This window comes from Oncorhynchus keta, chromosome 12, assembly GCF_023373465.1.
Source record: "Oncorhynchus keta strain PuntledgeMale-10-30-2019 chromosome 12, Oket_V2, whole genome shotgun sequence".
NCBI classification, from domain to species: domain Eukaryota; kingdom Metazoa; phylum Chordata; class Actinopteri; order Salmoniformes; family Salmonidae; genus Oncorhynchus; species Oncorhynchus keta.
In genome coordinates, this window is record NC_068432.1 from 36258605 (window position 1) to 36275946 (window position 17342).

A 17342-nucleotide genomic window follows, 5' to 3' on the forward strand; every position below is an offset into this window, starting at 1 on the left:
AATTACATTTTAGGGTACCTGGGGATTAGATAGAAACGTATTTTGACTTGTTTTAACAAAGTTTAGAGGTAGCTTTTTTGATTCCTTTCTCTGCATGTTGAGTGGATTACGCAAATCGATGGCACCAACTAAACAGACTTTTTGGGATATACAGAAGGATTTTATCTAACAAAACGACCATGCATGTTGTAGCTGGGACCCTTTGGATTGCAAATCAGAGGAAGATTTTCAGAAAGTAAGTAAATATTTAATCGCTATTTGTGATTTTATGAAGCCTGTGCTGGTTGAAAAATATTTTGATGTGGGGCGCCGTCCTCAAACAATCACATGGCATGCTTTTGCTGTAAAGCCTATTGTAAATCGGACGATGCAGTTAGATTAACTAGCCCTAAGAATAACTTAGCCTACTGTTCTGACTTGGTGGTGCACATGTAGCCTATAGCCTGTTTTAGAGAAATGTCATCATTGAATATTGTAAGAGCTTTCATGTTATATGCCCCCTTTATTTATCCTACGGTTATGACTTGGTGTACAGGGAGAATACTGTAAGAACAGTCCATGTTCTGAATTCTGTCGCTGTACATTTCAAAAGTACTGAACAAATAATTATATTGACTTAGTCCATCTTAGCTCGCTCATTAATGACTTAATCGAAATTACAGATTGCCTCTTATCCGCTCATTTCCCTTATTCCATAGTTTGTATATCTTAATTGTCAGTAGAAACCACATTTGTTTAAGCAAGTCAGCCATATCAGCTATGTTTTTTTTTAAGGCAGTAAATTAGGCCGAATGAACTGTTTCGCTGCCAGAATAGGCTCCGCTGATAGCCGGGTGTCGCAGTGGTAAGGATTCCCTCCATGGTGCTGAAAAGAAAGTTCTGCTGTTGGGACAGCTTTATGTAGGCCCTAACAGTTTGTGGGCGCGTTTGTCACCGTTATAATGCAATTAATGTATTGTTTAGTGTTGTATTGTGTAGTGGCTTTGCTGGCATGCATCCCCCCAAAAAATGGTTGAGTTTGCCCCACCAAGATTTACATGCTAAAATTGCCATTGCGCTTGAACAATGTTGCATGGGGCAGAAATAGCATACAACACCATGGTACTGTCACGTTCTGTCTTTTGTTTTAGTATGGTCAGGGCGTGATTTGGGTGGGTTGTCTATGTTAGTTTTTCTATGATTTTCTATTTCTGTGTTTGGGCTGGTATGGTTTTCAATCAGAGGCAGCTGTCAATCGTTGTCCCTGATTGAGAACCATATTTAGGTAGCCTGTTTTCGATTGTGTTTTGTGGGTGTTTATTTTCTGTCTAGTGTGTTTTGTCACCTTACAGAACTGTTTCGGTTTCGTTTCTTTCTCTTTGTTATTTTGTTTAGTGTTCTGAGTTTAAATAAATATCATCATGAACACATACCACGCCGCGCTTTGGTCCTCACCACATTCCAACGACGATAGTTACAGAACCACCCACCACCAAAGGACCAAGCAGTGTGGTAACGGGCAGCAGCAGCAGCAGCAAGATCTGGACTATGTTACAACATGGGACGAAATAGAGAGGTGGTCGGTTGACCCAGGGAGAGTGCCGGAGCCCGCCTGGGATTCTCTGGAACAATGTGAGGAGGGATACCGGCGAATGGAGTTGGCATGGCGATCAAGGAGGCCCGAGAGGCAGCCCCCAAAAATTATTGGGGAGGAGGCACACGGGGAGTGTGGCGAAGTCAGGTAGGAGACCTGCGCCAACTCCCCGTGTTTACCGTGGAGAGAGATGGACCGGGCAGGCACCGTGTTATGCCGTGAGCACGGTATCCCCGGTGTGCAGGCATAGCCCGGTGTGGTACAGAGCAGCGCCTCGTATCGGCTGGGCTAGGTTGGGCATCGAGCCAGGTGCCATGAAGCTGGCTCAGCGCATCTAGTCTCCAGTGCATCTCCTCGGGCCGGGGTACATGGCACCAGCCTTACGCATGGTGTCCCCGGTGCGCCGGCTATTCCACCTCGCCGCACTGGCCTGGCTACGGGGAGCATTCAACCAGGTAAGGTTGGGCAGGCTCGGTGCTCGAGACCTCCTGTGCGCCTTCACGGTCCGGTCTATCCGCTGCCACCGCCACACACCAGCCCTCCGGTGGCAGCCCCCCGCACCAGGCTGTCTCTCCATCTCCTTCCTACAGGTGTTCCTGCCTGTCCAGCGCTGGCAGAGCCTTCCTCCTGCCCAGCGCTGCCAGAGTCTCCCGTCTGTCCTGAGCTGCCAGAGTCTCCCGTCTGTCCTGAGCTGCCAGAGTCTCCCGTCTGTCCTGAGCTGCCAGAGTCTCCCGTCTGTCCTGAGCTGCCAGAGTCTCCCGTCTGTCCTGAGCTGCCAGAGTCTCCCGTCTGTCCTGAGCTGCCAGAGTCTCCCGTCTGTCCTGAGCTGCCAGAGTCTCCCGTCTGTCCTGAGCTGCCAGAGTCTCCAGTCTGCCAGGAGCTGCCGGAATCGCCCTTCACTCCGGAGCTGCCGGAGTCTCCCGCCTGTCCGGTGCTGCCGGAGTCTCCCGCCTGTCCGGTGCTGCCGGAATCTCCCGCCTGTCCATTGCTGCCGGAATCTCCCGTCCGTCCGGTACTGCCGTCCATTCGGGACATGTGGCTTGGGTCCGAGTTCCGAGGTCGGCTGCGAGGATCGCCGCGTTAAAGAGGCCACGGAGGCGGGTAGAGAGGCGGAAAAGGACTATGGTGGAATGGGGTCCATGCGCCAGAGCCGCCACCGCGGACAGACACACACCCAGACCCTCCCCTATAGGTTTAGGTTTTGCGGCCGGAGTCCGCACCTTTGTGGGGGGTACTGTCACGTTCTGATCTTAGTTCCTTTGTTTTGTCTTTTGTTTTAGTATGGTCAGGGTGTGATTTGGGTGGGTTGTCTATGTTAGTTTTTCTATTTCTGTATTTGGCCTGGTATGGTTCTCAATCAGAGGCAGCTGTCAATCGTTGTCCCTGATTGAGAACCATATTTAGGTAGCCTGTTTTCGATTGTGTTTTGTGGGTGTTTATTTTCTGTCTAGTGTGTTTTGTCACCTTACAGAACTGTTTCGGTTTCGTTTCTTTCTCTTTGTTATTTTGTTTAGTGTTCTGAGTTTAAATAAATATCATCATGAACACATACCACGCCGCGCTTTGGTCCTCATCTCATTCCAAAGACGATAGTTACAGGTACGTTTTACAGTAGCCAACTACTTTACATTACCCCTATTTCTGATTATTTGTCCTGCTTATGTACTGTATAAGGATAATGAAACTGTAAGACTGAAATATTTCTGAACATGCTCACAACCTGCCATTGGGTAGATATCATTTCTTTATATTGTTTTATGCATGTCAATTTATATATTCAAATACTGCATGGGAAATTGTATTCACCATCTACTATTCTTTCTATTTAGTACTTCAAAAAGCACAGTTTTGAAATCTGTATCTTGTATTTTTTGCTATTGGATTAAAATGTAGTTAAAATGACTGACTGTTGAGCCTAACATTATCTAATGAAACAAAATGTGCTCATGGTATTTCACAGAAAACTTTGATATTGCATGAATGACTAAATCCCAATGAATGCACAATCAAAGATTCTGAACATAAGATGGGGGGAATGAAGTGTTATCAGTTAAGAGTTTTGTACTCAGAGTTTTTTTAATATACAACTTACATCTGAAAAATTTGCCAAAGTCAATGAAAAAAAAACGTTAACTGACCCTTGGGCTTTTTCCCTCCAAAACAGTCTCCCTCATTCTTCTTCTTCCCTCCTGATCCTGACCGTGGCACCTGATTGGCTACGGGTTCCTGAAATCGCTCCGCTCCTGGCACCTCTTTGTGGACATGGTAGGAGAGGTTTCTCAGGATACAGACGCAGTTCTCTACTGACTGAGAGAGAGGAGCACAAACAACACAAAGATGCTTATCAAAGACAGAAGATGCATAGAATATAGGGAGGATCTGATTCACACATGTGGTCCAGAATACTTTTGGTTAATGTAACGTAAACTCACCTTGGTCCGTACAATTGCCCTTATTTTAGCGCCCCAAAAACATAATACTTCCAGATCAACTGTAATGTCAATACCATTGTAAAGCACAATTTCTCCCCTTTCCAACAGAATCAATTACATGACCTAAACACTGCCCGTTTCTGCATAATTCAAGCAGGCAATGAGCCCCGTAGGGTATTTTAAAAAATTGGCGGGTGGGGAAGTGAAACTAATGCGTGATAGTGAGAAGGAGAGATGTCGTGTAGGAAAATAGCTTTTTTTCACTCGATCTGTCCAATTTATCACCTTATCGCATCTAAAATGTAAATAGAACACTATAAAGAGTTTATATAATGTGTCATTTACATACCTATTTGAAGGTTTGAGTCGAATTTGAGTCGGGTTTTTAGGGCGGCGCTAAAGTGATCTTACAAGTAAACAGCGGCTATGAGAATGATGATTGCATGCAATGATGACAAAAAAATTACTTGGTATCCCCCCCTTACCCCCGTCACTGTCCCTTTCTTGTTTTTAAAGAATGATAGAAGTGCTACACCTGGTGGAGAGAGATTGTAAGACAGAAATAGTTGCTTTATGCGTGCTATACGTTACGACACGACACGTCACAATGTAACGGAGGGTCCGTTTTTTTCAACTTTTCTCCAATACTATAGAGCCATTACCATGTCGATCAACGCTTGAATAGAAACCTAGTTCACACCCCCGATTTTGAAGTCAACACAGTCCTATTAGTTTTCTTTGTAGCCTCGTTTGAATGTTGCGGTTGCGCACATTTGCACAGAATGGGGTGAGTTTAAGTTACTGATTCGCACTCCCCCCATAGTGTTTTAGTTGGAATTTACATGTGCTCAACCATGTCTGCGGTCACCTTATTGTCTGTCTCCTTGTTGGCAACCGCTGACTGTAGGGCATGGAGGAGAGCGTCCACCAGCCCCTCACACTCCCTCAGCCTCTGGCGAGCCTCTGCCCCATCTGAGCTCACATTCCTGGGACAACACAGGTCTATTAGTGGAGCGGATTAAGTTAGCATAGCGTCACTATTAGCAAGCTGTCAGTAACTCATTTACCATTACATTCAATTTAGAAATGTCCTATTAATGGAGCAATAAACCCTCAATTACTCTTGTGTAAGGTTCCATGACCTTGTCATCTATGTAGCTGCTATATTGTACCTGAGACACCCTGAGGTGTTCTTGAACACGGTTGTCCACTCTGTCTCCTGGGGTCTTGAGTGCTCAGTGAGGTCTCTCCTCCAGCCAGAGTGGGGGATGATGACCTCATCAGTCAGCGTCTGGAGCCCGTGATTGATGACCATCATCTTCAGAGGCTCATGGGAGGACAGATTCCACAGGGTTCCTATGCGTAAAGTAATATGGATATGTAAGTTACTGTTAGTCAAGTGAGGTGTTTGGGTAATAATCAGGGTGACTCATGACCATTGCAGAGATGTTCGTACAGGAATTCTGTCATAGGCTCACTGTACCTGTGACCAACTCTGTGACCTCCATGTTACTGGACTTCCTCAGCAGTCTGACCAGGGCCGGGATGCCGTCACAGTTCTTGATGGCCACCTTGTTGTGGTGGTCTTTCCCGTAGGAGATGTTCCTCAGGGCTCCACACGCCTTGCGGTGGACCTCGGCTTTAGGGTGGTCCAGGAGGCCCACCAGTACTGGAACCCCCTTTAGCTGCCTGACGTCCTGCTTTATGCGGTCGTTCTCGTAGCACAGGTGCTGCAAGTAGGCGGCGGCGTTGGACTTGACCGGGTCCATGGGGTGGCTGAGCATGGTGATGACCTCACTCAGGTTGGGGTCCCTCCAGCGGGGGTCCTTACGGATGCTGTCCAGGCTGACCATGCTACTGCGCTTGTGGGGGAACTGTAGCATCTGGGCCCTGGACATGGCCTGGAAGAAGGAGATGGGATCCCCATCCACCTGGGACATGAGAGCCTCCTCGTATCCACCTCTGAAAAAATATAAAGGGATGGAGGGGTTAAGTGGGGAGGGGGGGCTGAGACAAGGGAAAGAGAGAGGCCTATATGTAGAGAGAGACAGACAGAAAGCACAGAAAACAATTAGATTTTATTTGTTGAACAATCACTGTTATTTGCTCAGGTGTTTTCTCTGAACAGTTGTGCAAACAGATATTTTATCTTCACAGCCTGAGTTCCTGGTATATGGAGAGAAAGAGAGAGCGCAAAAGATATGGAAAGAGAGACAGAGGTAGAGGGAGGAGAGAGGGTGTCCAGTAGCCTCTGTAAACAGCTCATTCACAGCTTATGAGCTGAGGAAAGTGCTGCTGTCAGTCAGTAATACAGGTGAAACCTTATTTATCGACTGGTGGCAGGCAGCTTCCCCTGATTGATACCACATGCTCCTAAACCGCTGGTCATCTGTCTCGCCCTACTCACCATGTTGACACCACAGGGATTACTGCAGCTAGCAGCTCCTACTGGGGCACACTGCTATGGAATGCAATATGGACATTGGCAGGTTCTAATCCATATTGAGCTGAAATAATGTGTTGAGTTGTATGGTGTGATTCTCTAGTCTCCTCTTTTGGAAATGTGTTCATAAACTACATACAACCAATTGAATCAGATTGTGAGGGTCAGTATGTATGATGAAGAGTTCTCTCTTCACTGAAAACAGCATTTATGCAGATAATGATAGAGTCCATGACTCCTCTTCTATTTGTCAGTAGCAAAAATTACACAGAATATGCCCTCATTTTCCGAATGACTACATACACACAGCGAAAATCAATGCCCTGTCTTGAAGAAAGCATTAGCTTTTGTTAAGGGTAAGCTCATTTACAGAGAGGGTATTGATATTTGTGTGGTAAAAATGTAATGTCCTTTTACTATTGTCCATCCTCTGAGTTTAAGTAACTCACCAGTCTTATTAGCTTGGATCTGCTGCTATGGAGTTCTGCTGTCATGCTTGTGCCTAACTAGCTAGCCCATATCCTAACCTGGTTCTGGAAGGTTCCCTCAGGAGCTCCATGGTAGTGATGGGTCTGAGCTGGTGAATTCCACCCAGGGTGTCGTCCCCTGGTCCTTCCCTCTCGGTTTGGTTGGTCAGGCCCACCTTGCCGTAGATGTCCCTGGGGAGGGGCAGGGTGTAGTGACCCCCAGGCTGGGGCTGGTAGTTCCTGGAGGGCCAGTAGGTGTGGAGGGAGCTCTGGTGGACACCACCACGAGACAGGCTGCCATACCCAGCACACATGCCACCACCCAGGCCAGGAAAGGGAGGGTCAGGGAGGGTGTAGGCGCTGTTCTGCCCTTCAGGCTCCTCTGTCTGGGGCTCACTGTTGGTGTTGTTGTAGGGAGGAGGGAGAGTGTTGGTGGTAACAGTGGTTGTGATAGGGGTTGTGAGGGACTCAGAGGAGTGTTGGCCGTTGGTTAGAGGACTGGGCTTCAGAGATGGGTCGTCTGAAACCAAGGGGATCTGGGGAACCGAGGGAGGCTGCGGGGCTGGGGGAAGCTGAAGGGTGGTGGTGTCTGGAGTGTCTGCTTGGTCATTCCCCAGTTTAACAGCCTTGGGGTCCTGTAGAGAGGAAGTAAAACAGTTCATCTCAGTACATCTGTCAGACTCAGTCTCAATATAGCATCTAATAATGCCATCTCCAGTCCAACCAATGAGACTTCATTCTCAACCTGTGCTCAGTGTCTTAAACTATGTTTATCACTATTACGACACCACTAGTACATCTACCAACAAAACTACTACTATAATTATTTTCCCACCAGCAGAGAACACAAAATGGCACAGTTTGATAAACATTTAACTCTCCATTAAACAAAACAAAAATCCTCCACCAGCTCTTGTCTCAAAGGAATGATCCATCATTTTTATTCCAGCAGATTTCTGGCTTTGAGGTGGGCCAGTAAATAAAGAATTCTGTTTGACTGCCAGTGAAATTGTATTTCCCTAGAGTTTAGATTGGACCATGATGAAACAAGCTGAGGTCCAGCTAGTAGTGTTGAGAGCTACAGTAAACTGCAGAAAATGTAAATGACCTGTTTGATAGAATAAGGTCAACATATAATCAGTGTTTTATCTTGCACCACTACAAATATGATGTAAATATGTATGAAGTCAGATGACTCAAATAGTCTGACTCAGATGTATAGTACACCACATGGCAAAACGTATATGGACACTGCTTCAAATGAGTGGATTTGGCTACTTCAGCCACACCCGTTGCTAACAGGTGTATAAAATTGAGCACACAGCCATGCAATCTCCATAGACAAACATTAGCAGTAGAATGGCCCGTACTGAAGAGCTCAGTGACTTTCAACATAGCACCATCATAGGATGCCACTTTTCCAACAAGTCCGTTTTTAACATTTCTGCCCTGCTAGAGCTATCCCGGTCAACTATAAGTGTTGTCATTGTGAAGTGTAAACATCTAGGAGCAACAACGGCTCAGCTGCCAAGTGGTAGTCCACACAAGCTCACAGAACTGGACCGCTGAGTGCTGAAGCGCGTAGCTCGGTTGCAACACTCACTACCAGTTCCAAACTCCCTCTGGAAGCAACGTCAGCACAAGAACTGTTCATCGGGAGCTTCATGAAATGGGTTTCCATGGCCGAGCAGCCGCACACAAGCCTAAGATCACCATGCACAATGCCAAGCGTCGGCTGGAGGGGTGTAAAGCTCACCGCCATTAGACTCTGGAGCAGTGGAAACACATTCTCTGGAGTGATGGATCACGCTTCACCATCTGGCAGTCCGACGGACAAATCTGGTCTTGGCAGACACCAGGAGAACGCTACCTGCCCCAATGTATAGTGCCAACTGTAAAGTTTGGTGTAGGAGGAATAATGGTCTGGAGCTGTTTTTCATGTTTCGGGCTCGGCCCCTTAGTTCCAGTGAAGGAAAATCCTAATGCTACAGCATTCAATGACATTCAAGACGATTCTATGCTTCCAACTTTGTGGCAACAGTTTGGGGAAGGCCCTTTCCTGTTTCAGCATGACAATGCCCCGTGCACATAGTGAGGTCCATATGTCGTCGGGAACGGTGTGGAAGAACTTGACTGGCCTGCACAGAGCCATGACTTCAACCCCATCAAACACCTTTGGGAGGAGTTGGAATGCAGACTGCGAGCCAGGCCTAATTGCCCAACAGCAGTGGCCAACCTCACTAATGTTCTTGTGGCTGAATAGTAGCTATTCCTTGCAGCAATGTTCCAACATCTAGTGGAAAGCCTTCATATAAGAGTGGAGGCTGTTATAGCGACAAAGGGGTGACCAACTCCATATTAATGCCCATGATTTTGGAATGAGATGTTCTACAAGCAGGTGTCCACATACTTTTGGTCATGTAGTGTATGAATGTGGAAATAGTATCCACTAGCCATTCTCTACACTAGGATAAGCTTTGGGTCCTTCTCTGTTGGCTGCTACTTCCCCAAGAAAAAGTCTGTCAGCCTGGCACACACCAGCCTTCAGTTCAAAAAGATATGGTCATTAAATGTACATTCTGTTGAATTGCAATTAGTCTCTGGCGGATGGCTCAGATTAAAATCATGGCTCGCCAGGGCTGCAGATGAAAAACACAGTCCAACAGGAAATGGTTTATTATTGTTTCCCATTGTTCTGGGCGAAATCTTAATGCACAGAGATAGGGAGTTTTATAGGAGATATGATGAAGGAGTAATCCATGCTTCAGATTACAGTGGAGCAGAGAATGATTACAGTATGATCCTGGGGGAGACGGACGGCTGATTGCTAAATGAGGTAATTAAAGCAAGCACTGTATAGGGGATATGGGTGATAAATGAGGTGATTAAAGTAAGCATTATATAGGGGATATGGGTGATAAATGAAGAAATTAAAGTAAGCATTATATAGGGGATATGGGTGATAAATGAAGAAATTAAAGTAAGCATTATATAGGGGATATGGGTGATAAATGAACTCATTAAAGTAAGCATTATATAGGGGATATGGGTGATAAATTAAGTCATTAAAGTAAGCATTATATAGGGGATATGGGTGATAAATTAAGTCATTAGAGTAAGCGTATATAAAGGATATGGGTGATAAATTAAGTCATTAAAGTAAGCATTATATGGGTGATAAATTAAGTAATTAGAGTAAGCGTTATATAAAGGATATGGGTGATAAATTAAGTCATTATTAAAGTAAGCACTATATAGGGGATATGGGTGATAAATTAAGTCATTATATTAAGCATTATATAGGGGATAAAGACCTCTGCCTCTGAGTATTGTGTCTCTGTAGTGGAACTGCCATTGGTGGAGGTGACCACGGAGGTGTTGGAGGTGGGTGTGTCCAGGTCATCATCTGCAGGCAATGGATGCTCCCCCGGGGGCTCCTTGGGCTCCAGGATCATGGCCCCCAGAGAGGAGGGCCCCTCTGGGATCTGCTCCTACACAACAGGAGAAAGAGTTAGCCACACACTCAGACTCCTACACAACATACATGGCACGCACAGCAAAGGGAAGAGATTTAGTTAGAGATGTCCTACTCCTACAGACCAAGTGCAGAAGAGAAAGTTTCACAGAGAGAGAGAGAGAAAGGTCCCAGTACCCTTTGTAAAGAGAGGGAGAAATAAAGACATGAACTAAAGGTGACAGGCCCGGTGAGAGCCGGAGAGGGTATTATCTAAATGTGAGAATGAGCTCCACCTGTTTAATTAAAGTGTGGTGGTTTGATTTCTCCTGAGACCCTCTGGCCCCGTGGACCAATCTGCTACTGCCATTCTGCTGACCTTTCACTTCTCCTGCTGACTGCTCGCAATTGTTCATTTTTAAGCCCTCGCTTTCAAACACCCACCTCACTGTATAGGCTATAGAGCAAGGCCATAAAACTATTCAGAATTTCCACACTGATGTGTGGCCATGTATGGGGAATGGAAAAGAGTAGAGAAGGCTGTAGTAATCAGGGTTGGCACTAGCCCACCAACTCGTGGGCAAAACATTTTAGTGGCCCCCCTCTTGACGTAAAAAAAATTACATTTTCAAGTTAATTTCCTGCAATTCTACACATTTTGTCATGGAGTGGAGAGACATTTTTGCCATAAAGCTACATTTCTCCATTACTTATGCCATGTTAATATGATATCTGAGTGAGAGTAACTAAGAAAATCAATGGGGCCCCCTGGAGGTCAGGGCCCCTGGACACATGCCCTTCGTGCCATGATTACTACAAGTTTAGATAGTTGGGTAGACTACCTTACCAATCAAAAAATAGCTGACATGAGCTAATTGAGTGACTGACATAACAAGAGGAACTGCTGATGAACAACCATTTTTTTTATTGCACCTTGTGAATTCTATTATTCTTTTTTTACCCCCATTTGGTAGTTACAGTCTTGTCCCACCACTCACTGCCATGCGTCCTCCGAAACATGACCCTGCCAAGCCACACTGCTCGCTTAACCCGGAAGCCAGCCCCACCAATGTGTCAAACGAATCACCATGCAACTGGTGATACGAATCAGTGTGCATGCACCCGGCCTGCCAAAAGGAGTTTCTAGAGCGCAATGGGACAAGGACATCCTGGCTGGCCAAACCCTCCCCTAACCCGGACGACTCTGTGCCAATTGTACACCACTTCATGGGTCTCCAGGTTGCGGCCGGCTGTGACACAGTCCGAGATCGAACCCAAATCTGTAGTGACGCCTATAGCACTGTGATGCAGTGCCTTAGAACGCTGCGCCACTCAGTAGGCCATATTCTACTATTCTAACGCTCAACAGTAAGTTGAGTCCCCGACTGAGTTCCTAAACTGGTCGGGGGCCCCCTAGCAGCCGGGGGCCCTAGCCAACCCCCTATGTCACTTGTGCCTAGGGCTGGCCCGGGTAGTAATTGTGGAGCTTCAGATGCTGATAGAGTTGATGTGTTAAAAGATTAATGAGGAGAAATGTTTTGGCATAATTACTGAGATATAACAATGTCCTGCCTTTAATCAGTCCTTTCCATCCAGCAGCTAGCCTCAGGCATACAGGGTCATTTAGTTATGTATGCTTATTTACTTCAAGAAGAAGCTAACACACTGGTTTAACAACGTTATTTCCACGTCATTTCAACTAAATAACGTTGAACCAACGTGGAATAGATGTTGAATTGACATCTGTGCCCAGTGGGATTGTAGTTTTCCCCAAAACAAGGATTTATTAAATATACAACATAAACACTTAAAATGTGTCTATAAATAGACTAAAGAGGCATAAAATAAGAACATAATGATCCATAATAAATGTTTCTATGTTTTTGCTTAATACTCTTTAGACAAGGACAATTCAGTTTTGATCACATACTAAAGACCAAGAGTGTCTGAATCTGAGATCTTAGTCAATAGGATCATCATTAGAACCGCATTCACCATGGGGGAGAATTTAGATTCATGTGCCAATATCTGTTGCAAGCCAGCAGATAATCTGTCAACATAAAATTCACTGCATCATATCTCACCATACTAAATGAAAGTGCTCTCAATCCGACTGTGCAGAAACAAATGAGAATACCAGGTTGCTTGTCTTATTGAAACATACTAGAACTGAATTCAGGGGTATTCCACCTTCATTGAGCAATATGTAAAATAGTCCACATAAAATCCAAAGGTTTAATAGTAGGGGCCTGAATGTAAAATAGTCCACAGAATGTGGAGCAGGAGGTATGATAATAATGGATAACTCATTAATGCAATGGGAGAGCTCGATTCACTCGCAGCCTCCATTTCCCAAACATACAATGTCAAACATGAGAGCCCTCATCTTCATGCAAATACATTTGTCAGAGTAGAGAGAGAGAAGGAGAGATGAAAGCCCAATGGTTGTCACACAGCAGAGAGAGAAAGAGAGAGCGAGAGAAAGAGAGAGCGAGAGCGAAAGAAAGAGAGAGCGAAAGAAAGAGAGAGCGAGAGAAAGAGAGAGCGAGAGAAAGAGAGAGAGAGCGAAAGAGAGGAAAGGACAGGAGATGATGCAGGCTTAAACAGCCTTGGAGGGATGAATGACTGGAGGTATTGCAAAGCAGAGGTAAATGAATAGCTGCGTGGCTAGAATAGGCAGGGTATCTCTGTTCTCTAAAAGAAGGCTTGATGGAGGGCTTGAGCGATGGTAATAGGGTTTGAAAGCGGGATAGAGGGATAGATAGTGAGGTTAGGGACTTGTGAAAAATAATCACACCTGGCCCTGTTTTTAGATTAGACTTCCAACAAGTCTTTCAGACACTGTGCAGCCATGCCTCCATTTGACCAGCCATCACTTATCATCAAACACTCAAAGCACTCATCCATCCATAGAACACTGTTCAACTACCCTCGTATCTTTTCCTCCATCACATCAAATAAATATCCTCATATTCCTTCATCTACAGCCTGTATTTGCTGTTTACCAATAAGATGAATTAGATAGATGTTAGAGGCACTGAAGCAGGGGACAAAGTGACACGATTAGTGTCTTGTTACATTCAGCTGTCCAATGGGGGCTGACTGCACGACAGTATAGCGGAAAGGCCCACAGTCTGATCTTCTGCTAAGTGAGTTCAGATTTAGTCGCCGGGTCAAGGGCACTTCAGACGCAAGCCACATTTAATACTCACAAGCTAATTTTGATAGATGAATCATGCTGCCCTCTATCCAGGTATTAATGCAGATCAGAGGAGAAACTGTGATCCTGTTGGAATTAACACTGACAATGCAGTCAATTTGTGTTCATCAGATAGAGGAGAGAGGAATGTGTATTGCTCCAGTACTTGATGTCAAATGAACGTGTGCTCAAAATGTATGTAGATACAGTAATCATCTGTCATAATAGATCTACTCCCAGGGTTCATAATTAGACAGGATCAGAGCAAGAAGTTACTTGTTTTTGTGCGGTAACGCAGTCAAGTTGCGGGAGGAAAACATTTTCTCTCCACATTACACAAACACAGCATTGTCCAATCTCCCAGCACAGCGATGCGTAAGCCATTTATGAAATTCTCTTATCCAGAGTAATTAGGGTTAAGTGCCTTGCTCAAGGGTACAATGACAGATTATTGGAGATTCAAACAAGCAATCTTTTGGTTACTAGCCCAACACACTTAATTGCTAGGTGATCTGCCGCCATTAGGATTTCCCATCTTATTCACTGCGGTGCCAAGACTAATTACCATTGAAAATGAGGACAGGACACCTCTCATCCCTTGTGTTTGTCTGTGCAGGATGCAGGAAACAGGAAGCAGGTGGCAGGAAGCCCCCTGGTGCACAAACAATTAAATACTGCATGGTCATATTTAATGTCATTCTAACTTGCAGTTTCTGGCTGGCCAACCTGGTCTCAGAGCATTTTGTATTATTCTGTATGTTAATCCAAGACACTGTTATGTTTGGTATGGTTACATAAAACAGATAAAAACGGCTGCATGGGACCTTCTACTTAAGGCAATACCAAAAGTAGGTTGGTTGGTCGGGATGGATGGATGGGTGGACATATAACCTGAACATCTAGCAACCCGGGGTGGATGGGTGGGTGTATAACACAAATGTCTAGCAACCCATGTCAAGCAAATGTAACAGTATAATTTTAAACCGTCCCCTTGCCCATACCCGGGCGCGAACCAGGGACCTTCTGCACACAACGACAACAGTCACCCTCGAAGCATTGTTACCCATCGCTCCACAAAAGCCACGGCCCTTGCAGAGCAAGGGGAACTACTACTTCAAGGTCTCAGAGCAAGTGACGTAACCGATTGAAACGCTATTTAGCGCACACCGCTAACTAAGCTAGCCGTTTTACATCCGTTACACAAAGGTTATAAGTTCAAATCTCACCACGGGCAAACTTTAGCTAATTAGCAACTTCACAACTAGATAGCATGTTAGCTAACCTTAACCCTTTTACCTTCCCCTAACCATAACTTTAACCCCTTAACCTAACTGCTAAACTTAACCCTAATCTTAACCCTAACGTTAACGAGCTAGCTAGAATCCGTAACATATCACAAAGTCGTAACATATCATACGTTTTGCAAATTCGTAACATATTGTACGTTTCACAAATTCATAACATGTAATACCAATAATTTACAACATATCATATGAAATAGGTGATGGACATCCATACGAAACGTAACATATCATATTAAATGGAGTGTCTCGAATTTACATTCAGAATAATACAAAATTCTCTGAGACCAGGTTGGGCTGGCGGTGTGCTGGGTGGTTGGCTGGCTGGCTGGCTGGCGGTGTGCTGGGTGGTTGGCTGGCTGGCTGGTGGTGTGTTGGGTGGTTGGCTGGCTGGCTGGCGGTGTGCTGGGTGGTTGGCTGGCTGGCTGGCGGTGTGCTGGGTGGTTGGCTGGCTGGCTGGCGGTGTGATGGGTGGTTGGCTGGCGGTGTGCTGGGTGTAAAAGCGTATGAAGCAGCAGCAGCACATTCCCCTGTGGGTGGTTATCACTCAGCCTCCTCTCATAATGTTACCATGATTAACAGCCTCTCCATATGGCCTGCAGTATACACACTGAGCAGAGGTGTTAACAGCATGTCCCTGAGCACACACGAGGAATGGGAAACTGCAACACACTGATCTGAGAGGAGAAAATAATGCTTTCCCCTTCATGAAACAAGCATAGCATACAGAATACAGCGCAGCTGCGGATGGGGCTCCTGTAGGGAAAGCATCAGAGGGAAAATAGGGAGGCTAGAGAGGAGAAAACAAATACTAAATCAAAACACTTACCCCTTTCACCTCTGCAGGCATTGCCAAATCCCTTTGATTAGCTTCCCCAACAAATGATGGACAGAATCAGTCCTCTGTGAGATGAGACCACTGCGTCTGTTTCCCCCCTTCTGCTATTTTCTGCCTTGACTTTCCCTGCGAGTGTGGAGGCAGTTCAGACATGAGCAACCATCCTTCCTCCCGGGCTCTCAATAACGCACATACACGCGCAGGCACATGCACACGCTCTCTCTCTCTCTCTCTCTCTCACACACACACAGACACACACATATGGACACACTAGCACACACTCTCTCACACATTCACACAGTGGGCTCAGATGAATGCTGCACTTTCCCTTGTGAAAGAGATGCTGAATCAACAACAAAAAGGCAACCTCATCACTACACAACCCTCTCTGTTGTCATAGAAACAAACAGCTGTATCCAAGTTCTGGGTTAGTAGCAAGATGGTGGTTAAATCACACCAAAAGAAACACTGCTAAATACTGCTATATAAACGCTGATTACATAGTTGTAAAGACCAGTAATCTGTATGCTCTGTATACTCTCTCGCCCAAGCAGAGAGAAACAGTGAAACACACACACACACACATTTCCCTCTGGGCTGACAAACAGATGCAGCTGGAGCAAGGAGAAGGCTGCACTAGCCCAGCCCTGTCACCCATGTGCAGGACAGACCGAGGGAGGGATATAGGGAAAAAGGGGCTGGAGGGAGAGAAGGATGGAGGAATGGAGGAGAGGAGGAGAGGAAGGACACTCTGGGTACAGCAGGAAAAGAGAGCCCCGCATACTGAGATAACAGCCTCCAGTAAAACTAGACATTTGCATGTAATTAAATGATACAACATTACATTTGAATATTAAACCCACTCATCTAAAGAGACACTAAAATCCTATAGTGCTCTGTGAAAACATACCTTGCACCATAGAGTGATGTAAGCTCCAACTCATGGTCAATGAAATGCAAATGCAAAACAGAAAGCTACACATAGTGAACAAAATATGTTTGTCATTGATTTGAATATTACAGTAATATGATTCTTTAAATGTAATCTTTATTTAAATAGGCAGTAATAGGATGGCTTAAAGGTCCAATGCAGCCATTTTTTATCTCAATATCAAATAACTTCTTGATATCTATTAACCTCTTGGTCTAGAGATCTGGAAATGCAAATGCGCTACGCTAAATGCTAATAGTATTAGTTAAAACTCAAACGTTCATTAAAATACACATGCAGGGTATTGAATTAAAGCTAGTCAGATTTTTAAAATGCTTTTCGGTGAAAGCATGAGAAGCTATTATCTGATAGCATGTAACACCCCAAAAGAACCGCAGGGGACGTAAACAAAGTAATTAGCATAGTCGTCGCTACACAAACCGCACAAATAAAATATAAAACATTCATTACCTTTGACCATCTTCTTTGTTGGCACTCCTAGATGTCCCATAATCACTATTGGGTCTTTTTTTCGATTAAATCGGTCCATATATAGCCTAGATATCGATCTATGAAGACTGTGTGATAAACGGGAAAAAAATAGCGTTTCATAACGTAACGTCATTTTTTAAAATTCAAAAAGTCGACGATAAACTTTGGGCCTCCCGAGTGGCGCAGTGGTCTAAGGCACTGCATCGCAGCAC

At 45.1% G+C, this 17342-nt stretch overlaps 1 protein-coding gene across 3 annotated transcripts in view; it reads right to left on the reverse strand.

The window, feature by feature from the left end:
- The window catches only part of LOC118391429 (splicing regulator ARVCF-like), a 32906-nt gene extending 16920 nt beyond the window's left edge, over nucleotides 1-15986 (reverse strand). For 2 of the 3 annotated variants that reach the window (XM_035782818.2, XM_035782816.2), the window contains exons 1-7: nucleotides 15699-15986; nucleotides 10230-10406; nucleotides 6976-7550; nucleotides 5489-5967; nucleotides 5178-5361; nucleotides 4874-4991; nucleotides 3712-3880 (exon numbers count right to left, since the gene is read on the reverse strand). In XM_035782818.2, coding sequence (XP_035638711.1) covers nucleotides 3712-3880; nucleotides 4874-4991; nucleotides 5178-5361; nucleotides 5489-5967; nucleotides 6976-7550; nucleotides 10230-10406; nucleotides 15699-15719 — 1723 coding nt within the window. In that variant the 5' untranslated portion in view covers nucleotides 15720-15986. The remainder of the gene's footprint in view (nucleotides 1-3711; nucleotides 3881-4873; nucleotides 4992-5177; nucleotides 5362-5488; nucleotides 5968-6975; nucleotides 7551-10229; nucleotides 10407-15698) is intronic. The other variant, XM_035782817.2, reaches the window with a different exon arrangement.
- Between the last annotated feature and the right edge of the window lie 1356 nt (nucleotides 15987-17342).